The 9688-nt window shown below is 52.8% G+C and overlaps 1 protein-coding gene across 2 annotated transcripts in view; it reads right to left on the bottom strand.

The window, feature by feature from the left end:
- Positions 1 to 1169: 1169 nt before the first annotated feature.
- Positions 1170 to 9688, bottom strand: part of SEC14L1 (SEC14 like lipid binding 1) — a 51789-nt gene continuing 43270 nt past the window's right edge. For both annotated transcript variants that reach the window (XM_082442687.1, XM_082442688.1), the window contains 7 exons: positions 9360 to 9430; positions 8242 to 8413; positions 7800 to 7934; positions 5790 to 5924; positions 3470 to 3721; positions 2171 to 2349; positions 1170 to 1944 (listed from right to left, as the gene is read on the bottom strand). In XM_082442687.1, coding sequence (XP_082298813.1) covers positions 1839 to 1944; positions 2171 to 2349; positions 3470 to 3721; positions 5790 to 5924; positions 7800 to 7934; positions 8242 to 8413; positions 9360 to 9430 — 1050 coding nt within the window. In that variant the 3' untranslated portion in view covers positions 1170 to 1838. The remainder of the gene's footprint in view (positions 1945 to 2170; positions 2350 to 3469; positions 3722 to 5789; positions 5925 to 7799; positions 7935 to 8241; positions 8414 to 9359; positions 9431 to 9688) is intronic.

Genomic DNA, 9688 nt, shown 5'->3' with positions numbered 1-9688 from the left:
CAACGCAGATAGTTCTACAAGCGCCCCTGGGCTGATGTGGACTGTCAAGTGAAGTGTTTTCTTGGCAGCTGTCAGCAAAATCGCCATCTGAGACACAGAGAAAGAGAGAGAGAAAGAGAGAGACGGGACCGTCTTCAGGTCCTGAGAATTTGGAAACAGGAAGCAGCACGGATGCACTAACTAACCCTACTGTGCTTTCTGGAAACAAGCCTTTAGGTGCCAATGGTGAGCGTCTCTTGTGAAGGAAATGCACAGCCGTGCTCCGGACGGGCCAGCAGCCCCGGGAGAAGCCCAGGAACGGCCTCGGCGTGCAGGCAGCAACCGAGTATCGCTGCCTGGGAGGGCTGCGCCGCTCCTCCCGAGCCCCCCCCCCGACACCTCCCCGCGGGCACACACTCGTCCACACAGCTCTCCCGCCACGCGGCACCCACCTAACACCTCCAGGGCAGGTTTACAACAACGCAACTCAGGGTTTCCGTGCCCGTCACACGCTGACGATGGCCGCCTGGCTTTTGGCCCAGATCCTTAAAAGCACAGCCTCCGCCACGTGCCCACCACGGCACACGTCTTCATTCACCACGGAGACTGACCCAAGGCAACACCTGGACAGATTCGCAAAGAACCTGCCTTTCCCATAACAAGCTGAGAAAACGAGGGCCAATAAAAGGTAGACCAGGCTTGGTAATTGGAATCAAAAAGAAAAAGTAAAAAGCAGACCAACCTCACAATCTAACCTGCTTCTATGAAATCGAACCCTTCATTACTTGAACTAAGTTTCTGCTCGCCCCTTCCCTCACTGACACACACCCACCCCAAGACACATGCTTACAGGCACACACACGCCCACAGTTCCCTGTCACAAAGAAGCAGGGCTCCCCCAGGCCACACGCCGTCCCGACATGGCCACACAGTGAACACAGGACAGTTTCAAAACGGCAGATGGGACTCACTGTCTCTGCAATACCCTCCTAGTGACTAGAAGAACCATTTGGGCTCTGACGCTACCAAGCTGTGAGGGGCCCAGGCGAGGCCAATCTAGAATGAGTTCGGAACTAACGCGTGCAGGTAGGAAGAGCAACACACCGGGAGGAAAAGGGAGAGGACGCCGTCGGCCCAAGTTCATGGACAGAGGAAGCCTGCTCTCAAAGTACCAAAAGGTTTGAAAGGAGGAAAGAGAAAATAATGTTTAACGATGGCGGTGTTCTTCCTGGCATTGTGGGGAGTCCGCAAGAGCCCCTGACCCCCCAGACCCACTTTACAACAGTGGGTCCGTCTGGCCCCGGAGCCGGGCCGGGGTGCCCACAGGCTCCCTCTGAGTCCTTCTGATGAAGCGGTGTCTGCCCAGAAGAGAAGGAGCCTAGGGGGCAGTCACTGAATCCCCGGACCGTGTCGACTACCGGCGGGGAGGAGGTGAGGGCCGGGTGCAGGGCGGGGGACGGGTTGGCAGCTTCTGCTCCGCGGAGGAAGGTGGGTCACCTCTGACGGGCGGTGGGGAGTTCATCCACTAAGGGATGGTGTGGAGGTGCTTGGAAACATTTTTTGCATCAACATTTGAGACAAAGTCAACCTCTTAATTGGTATATAAACTACTTTTCTTTGAAGAGAGAGCCCTTGTGCTCTGGTTGGATTTTGTGCACACTGTATACAAAATCTATGGCTATTGAGTTAGAGTTAAAACTACCAGTCGAGATCGTTTCGCGATCAGTGCCTACGTTTACCACCTGGAGAGCTACGTGCTACCTAGAGGGCCAGAGGAGTCCGCACAACGTGGCTGCTGGGCGGGCGGGCGGGCGGGCGGCGGTCCGAGGCGGTGGGCTGTCCCATCTGCGCATTGGGCACTACCTGGAGATCATGGAGCTGGAGTGGGACTGGCTGGACGAGGTGGTGGCGGCGCTGAGCTGGGAGAACCCGCTGTGGCTGGACTCCAGGCTGGTCATGGAGCCTCTGCAAGAAGCACGGGGCGGGGGAGGCGTGAGGACCCCACCGCGGCCGCCCACCGCCTTCCTGGCCGATCCCACCCCGCTCCCCGCAGCGCCCCCCAGAGCCGGGACGGCCGCGCGGGGCCCAGGGGGACACAGCCCCCCACCGCCCTCCCACACTGATAACGCTGTGAACTGCCAGCGACGGGTGGCCCGGAGGCCGCCCTGGCCTGGACCCCAGCCTCACGCACCGGAAGTCCTCGGACCCGATCACTTCGGTGTAGTACATCACTTTGCACTTGTGGGAAGAGACCTGCAGGGAGGCCAGCATGTCGTCCATGCGGGGCAGGCTGGTGGCGGCACAGGCCGGCATGCTGTGGAACTTCCACTGCAGGATGTAGAAGCCCGGCCACCGTGTCACGTGGGAGCCCTGGAACGAGTCAGGCGGTGCCAGCTGAGGACCTGCTTCCCGTGCCCTCCCACAACGGGTCTGACAAACGCCAGGAGACAGGGTCCACTCGGATCCAACACCGATTACTGACCATCTCGACGGGGGAAGGACCGGCTGCCCTGATTCACAATCGGGGTCCATCCCACGCTGCCTCCCGGGTGTCGGCCCTGCAGCCAGGCCTCTGCCAGGCGCTGGGGAAGCCACGGGAGGGACCCTCAGAGGCTGTCCGCCCCCAGGACTCCGCCTCGGGAGGAGGAAGCAGGCGCCCGCAGGGTGGGAGCGCCCGGGGGTCCTCTGCTCACCCTTGAGGGCCTGGGGTCAAAAAAGGCCACTTGGACCAGGCAATGCTCTCTCTGATGTGCTTCCAATGACCTTACCGGTGTATTCTGGGTTAAAAGGATGGCAATTTAAAGTAGAATGCCGGTCTGTGAAAACTACTTTCTCCCTTAATTCTGGAACTAAAGACTGTGATACAGATTAAAATGTTCATTATTTTAAAAACTGAATAAAATACTCTCTTTTACTCTGCTTCTAAGACCACCAAAACACTGACAGGCTTATCCCTGAAAACCGTAAAGACAGCAAAATTATGCATCTATTATGAAGGCCAGAAGCACCCGAGAGCTACCATTCTGAGCTCAGGCACTCAGAATAACTAGCCAAAATTTTAAATGAGCTGACGGAGCATTTAAAATAAATTAGGATGCTTAGTAATGAGACTTAATAGTTTCCTAATTACTTGTTTCTCTCACTTCTATTCGGGGTGATTTTCCTTGAAGAGAAGAACGCCGCCAGGTCAAAGGCCGTTTTAGCAGAAGCCTTCTCAATCCCAGCTTTGTACGTGCACCGAATGCCTTTTCCTTTCTTCCATGTCGCTTTTGTGAAAATACTTCCAGAAATAATTCATGACTTCAGATACAAGTAATGGATTCTGCTGAGCTCTAGGTTCTTCTGGGATTCACTCGGTTTCTTGAGTGACTCTGACCGTAACTCAGAGGGCACACTGAACTGCCTGCCTACAGACGCAGGACGGGGCCGAAGCGACACTTCCTTCTCCAGACAGAAGAGCCAAGCTGTGGGGACTCCCAGGAGACCTTACCTGCACACTTTCCCCTTCTTTGCAGATCAGAGGTGACTCCACCATGCTGTAGTCACGGCCCAGCTGCCAGATTCTGTCTATCAGCTGCACGTTGTTCCCTCCTGGGGAAGTGATGCTGTGCGCCCCCAGGGAGTCCTTTTTGGGTGGCTGCGGCGACCTCTTGGAGTGATAGATGTTAAAGACGATGTCCCCTTTGCACACATCAAAATCCCAAGTGATCACCGAAGAGGCATCCACAATCTGAATGAGAATCTGGAAAAAGAGGTTGCATCAACCCACCAAAATGACCACGGGCCTCTGAGCTGACGCCGTGGCAGCAGGTCCCCCCAGCGGCTTTCCCCTAGCTAGGGGGGTGCGCACGGCCGGGCCTCCTCACTCAGACTCCGCACTCCACCTTCCAGGCCTCTGCTCGCTCTTTTCGTTCTTTCACCCAACTGCTCCTGCTACGCGTCAGGGCCAAGCTCTGTGCTCTGTCAGCTACACCTATGGTCCAAGCTTCCCCTCAATTCCCTGAGGGCTTTAAGACACCCAGTCCTGGCTGTAAAAAGTGTCTTAATACAAAACAGAAATAACGCTAGACACCACAGAAGTGGTTCCGTGGGTTGCTCGGGGCTGAAGGGCACAGGGAAGGTCACAGAAGAGCCCAGGAGGGACGGGAAGGAAGCATCCAAGCGGGGGGGGGGGGGGGGGGTGGACGCGAGCGCAGGCTGAGGGGCCTCTGCCCGTGGCCGCTGGGCTGGGTGGGAAGAGGGCGCCACGTGGCCCGGGAGTGGGGAAAGGCCCCGGGTGTCGAGTGCCAGCCTAAAAGCTGAATTTCATGCGGCGCCCATACAGCTTCCCCACAGGGAATGATCAAAGTTATAGTTTCAAAAGATTACTGTGGGAGGGATGTGAGAATTAAAACCAGCTGTAATAAGTTATGTATTCACTAAAAAATTCCAGCAGAAGCCAGGCCCCGCGCCCCACCCTGCCCTGGAAGCCTGCCCGCTGAGCCTTCCGAGAGGCGTGTTAGCGCTTTGCTTCTCGTCGAGCAGCCCTTTTGGTCCCACCACGGCCACTTCTCACCGCTGACAGACCCACACAGAATTTCCCTAAAGAGCGGATTCCATAAGCACAAGAGCTGCGTCTAAGCACAGCGGTGGCACCAATGACACCAAAGTGGCTCTGAGGGCAGAGCTCCCTTGGACGTCAGCCCCTCTGCGGACTGGCACTCTCGCTCCTGCATTCACAGAGGGGATGAGGAATTCAGTCCTCATTTCAGGAGACCACCGTCCTCAATTCGTGCTTTACTGAACCCCCAAAGCAGAACTGAAGTTTTCAGTTTTGATGTAGAAACACTTGCACAGATACCCTGTGACTCACAAGAACACATCACACCACTGAGTTCTCTACCCTGGATGAGAGCAACCACGACCTAAGGAAAGAACTTGGCCTCCTCGCGCCTGCCGGCCTCCAAATGAAAAACTAATACGAATAATCCTCAAGACACAGTCGACTTCCCCCTACAGAGGCTGTGAATAAGGCACACCAAACCTGTCTCTTTTGTTCGTTCAAACCACGGCCCCATGTCCACTTGCCCCACGAGGCACGGGGGGGTCGTGTGGGACACACTCCGGCCAGGAGGGTGGGGGAGGCAGTACAGCGTCAGCTCCCGGCCACCACTGTCCGCCCGGCCAGCAGCCCAGCCCGCTGAGCGGCCTCTCCGTGCCAGGTGCCACCCCTCCCGCGATCCTGAGCCACAAACCTCAGCCCGAAGTCCAGGAAGGGCCAGTCAGTGCTGAGTCCCTCATGACGCCACAGCACACACGCGTGTGAAAACACAGGCACACTCTTGCTTCTGCACCACCACGTGACAGCAAGGAGAGAAAACACATGTGCTAGTTTCTCCTCACTCCATCACATTTATAAAAATGGGCAAATTCCTTAAAGGTAACAAATAACCAAATCCAGTCAAGAAAAAACAGAAGATGCGACTGGTCCTGATCACTGAATACATTAAACTGAAGAGTTACACATCTGCCCACGGGGAGACCTGCTACGCGCCCCTGTGTGTCCAGGCTCTCGGGTGAGCTGGACGGCGAGCTGCCCACTCTCCTTCCGGGCGCCCTGACCAAGGGCAGCCACTTTCCCCTCTGAGAGAGGCCTGCTCTCCTGTGTCGACATCTACCTAAACTGCAGATCAAGTGTCAACACAAACCTAAAGACCAAGACCAGAGAGAAGCATCTGATTCTCCTGAACGACACCCCACTGGGGAGACCCACAGAAGAACCTCGGTGGGAAGGGGGGGCCCGGCCCCCGTGGCTTCGTCCTGGCACCTACCTCGTGCGGGGCCCCTTTGAAAACGCTCGCGGACTGGTAGATGGTTTCGGTCCAGAGCTTGAGGTCTTCGTTCTCCAGCTCCTCCGCGGTCCTGTACAGGGACTTGGGCACCAGGCCCCCCTCCGGCACTTCACACTGGAAATGGAAACGCAGTCGTGCGAGCTGAGCCAACGCAGGCCGCTCCTTTGAGAACCAAACGCCGGCAGCGCCACGTCCTGACACACGCGACTCCTCGGAGCCGCTTAGGAAATGGACAACACCTGCCATGTCGCAAAACACTCTGCACTACTCAGCAAAATAATTGTGGAAAACCACTTAAATACATGTGTCTCGCTTTAAATAAATGAGAACAAGTTGAAGCTGATTTGCCACAGAATTCACACTAGTGTGTATGAGGGCCTGGATCCAACTACTGAAGCTGGTTTATATAAGAATAGTTAAGTACGTATATTGAGCTGCAGAAGAAAACATTCTGTTAAGAAAAGAGTTTTATTCTCCGCAGCTACAGGCACTATTCTTATTATATACAATTACAGTCAAGATATATAATCTATAAAGGAAGCTTCACGTCTAAGCCAGATCAAATGATCCATGACGCCAACCAAAAATTAATAAAGAGCAGCAACTTCTGAATCTGCTTGAAACAGGCTAATTAGAATTTGCACATTTCATAAATTTCCTAACTGACCTGGATATAATGACGTAACACTCGAGCTCAGAAAATGCAAGCACTGCCTACATTATCAGCCCTGGGAGGCGACCACACAGGAAAGAAACACAGCCGCCGACAGCGTGCAGTGCAGCAGGATGCAAACATGCCACAGCACCGAGGTCACGTTAGACGGCGGCAGGCAGAAGTGAGCACTGTCTCTTCAATGCCAGCCCGACGGCGGCACGGAAGAGCAGAGAAGAAGCCTTAACGGCCAGAGTGGGGAGATCTCTGCTAATTACGGACTCTTCGCATCCTGAACACCTCATGGGGGAGTCGGGTCTGCTTCTGCTCCAGCCCAGGTGCTTTTGTCGTAGCTGGAGGGAGTGACCTCACCGGGTCGTGCTCTGATATAATCGACGTCTCTGGGTTTCTACAGATCTGACCTCGCGCTTTAATCTCATGGGCGCTGGGTGAGTGAAGGTCCTCTAACTCACTTGCTCCTTTGTGCTGCACTGCGATTCCTTGGAGCAGGACTGAAGGCCTGAGAGCTGATTCAAGTGCCGGTTAAATTCCTCGAACAATCCAGAGAGGTTCCCCCGAGCGCCCAATCATTAGCTAAATACATGAGTCAGCCAGGGAGGCCAGATCTCAACATCTCAACGGCTAACCTTATTTACTATGAAGGATGATGGAAGTCCCTTCTCTGAGAAGAACCACTATTCTCTGCTGGCGCCCGTCACCTGTCACGTCGGCAAGATGCGTGGCCCATGCTTCTGTTTCCTTCACCCCCCACCCCGTCAGGCCGTTGTGCCCCCGAGGCTGTACGGTCCTCAAGGAACTAAACTTCTCTGACTCCCTCGCCCCAGTACAGGGTAAAGAAGTGGAGCCACCTGCCTGATAACCTAGCAACTCAATGTATTTAAAACCCCACATCACATACAAGAGAACTAGTTCCCTAAACTATCCCTTTTAAAATGTTATCCTGATTTATTGTCAAGGGGGAAATCTTTTTGAGAATCAATTTGATTTTTTAATGTTTTAAAAAAATGCACAGCTCCTCTAAAACGATTAAAGAATCTGATTCACACAAAGCTGAGTGAATAAAGCAAGCTGCAATTACACCGATTCTAAAACAAATTCTCATTAGTACTTAACAATGAAGAATGTGTGTTATCAAAAATTACCTAAATGGTTCTGTTTAGTTTCACCCAGTATCAGAGAGATGTCAGCCAAAACAAAACTGAAAGACAATCAAATAATCCAAACTAAAAGTTCTGAAAATCCTCTGTGCAAACCAACATCCACCTCTGCTACCCTCGTAAGCAGCCGAACGTGCAGATGCTTTCCTAGATACATACCATGCACTCTCCACTCAGGAAATCTGGAATAATCTCCTTATCGATGTAATCCAGCAGGCCTCCAGGACCCTGGTAGTCATTTCCTGCATAAATAAGGAATTTCCTTCTGGTGTTGTCATCAATGAATGGACTAACCTATAAATAATCAGAAAAAGCCATGCAGTCATATTTGCTTTGCTGTCTGTATTTCAAAGATTAAAATTACACGGTGATACTACGGGGGGGCGGATTCAAGTTTGATACGCTTTTTCTGTAAAGTCCAAGTGCGTGACATTAGGACCCTCGGGAGTTCTTTCTTTCCTTAAATAATCTGAGAAACGCTGATGTCTCCGTGCTTATTTTGCTTTATGACTTCGAGTCACAGACACGTACACATACATGAACGCACGTGTGTGCACCTTCCAAGCAGCTACCAGTTACGCAGAAGGGCAGGGAAACGCACCAGAGTCCAGAGGACAGGAAACACCCTGGGGGCGCGCAGGATCAGGAGGCGGCCCAGCGTCTCGGGGTAATTGGCCTCCACCACCTCGATGGTGCGCAGCAGGGCCTTCACGCCCGGCCTCCACAGGTGGCGCATGTTCAGCCCTTCCAGGTCCACCAGGCAGGTCCACGAACTGCAGGTGAGATGAGCTCCGTTCAGTACACGGCACACTCGGCAAACCGCGGCCCAGAGCGACTTGCTTTTCTTTTCGATGTTATATACGGTCATTTGTATCCATTTCCAAAGATACACCAGGTTTCAAAAATCACAGTGTAATGAACTCTATTTATATCTGCTTGTATCAAGACATGGGACGGGTGTGGTAGGACTAACCCCTGAAACTTCAAAGCCACCAAGAGCTAAGTACGGGACCGTGACTCAAAGCTTCAGTCTGACGCACTCAGCAATCCAGCGAAGGAGGCCATGTGCTGCCCTTGACCTGCTGAGCCCCCTCTACTGACCCAGCGGGGTGTGTGTGTGGCATTTAAATACGTGGTGTGACTGAACGGCAATGACCTAGTCTTTGACAAACATTACTGAGTCAAGCACTGCGGCAGGAGCTGAGAATACAGCAGTGAGCAAAAGCCCTCAAAGTCCCTGCCCTCCTGGAACTTATGTGCTAGTTAACCATCTATACCCTTCTCTATGCCAACCTCTGAACCACTGCACATTTTCAAAAGAGTTTACCATAGCTAGAAGTTTGGTTTAATAGCACAGACTAATTTTTTTCTGTCCCACCTCCCCACCACCAAAAAAAAAAAGGAGCAAAAACCAACCACCTGTGACTCTGGGCTCCCAAGGACCATGCAGACCTCAGACACGCCAATCCACTCAGACCAAGGGGATGGCAATGCCTGGGGTCAGAAACACCAAACTCCAGCAACGGTCCCTCACAACTGACTATATTACATGCTCTACATATTTCTCTCTTATCTGCCTCCTAGGGCATTATGGTAAACAGTAAACTATTTCGACTTGGTCCTAAAAAATCAAACCAGATTTTGGTTCTAAAAATCAACTAGAAATACTTAACTCATATTCTCAACAAGCTAGCAGGACAAACAGCACCACACAGGTACCTGATAGGCCGGCCGAAGACTTTTGTATTTTCTTCACACCGTCTTAGCCCTTCTTCATTTATGGAGAGAACCTACGTACAAAAGGGCCATAAAGATTCCATGATGAGTCTAAGAAGCTACCACGACTGCATCAAAGCTATGCGACTGACAATAACACGGCGTGTTTTAGGCAGGTGTGTAAACCCAGTCACGTATTTAAATCTTGACACACTCATACACACAAAACACAGCACGGACGAAGAACATCTCTTTCAAAGAGAATGAGCGCTGTCCTGTGTGGCAAAGGGGACAGCTCCCCAGTGAGATGACAGGAGTCTCCAGGTGGGCAG

The sequence above is a fragment of the Balaenoptera physalus genome, assembly GCF_965194825.1.
Source record: "Balaenoptera physalus genome assembly, chromosome: 20".
NCBI lineage: Eukaryota > Metazoa > Chordata > Mammalia > Artiodactyla > Balaenopteridae > Balaenoptera > Balaenoptera physalus.
The sequence above is the reverse complement of the archived record's forward strand: the minus strand, read 5'-3'. Positions and strand labels throughout refer to the sequence as shown.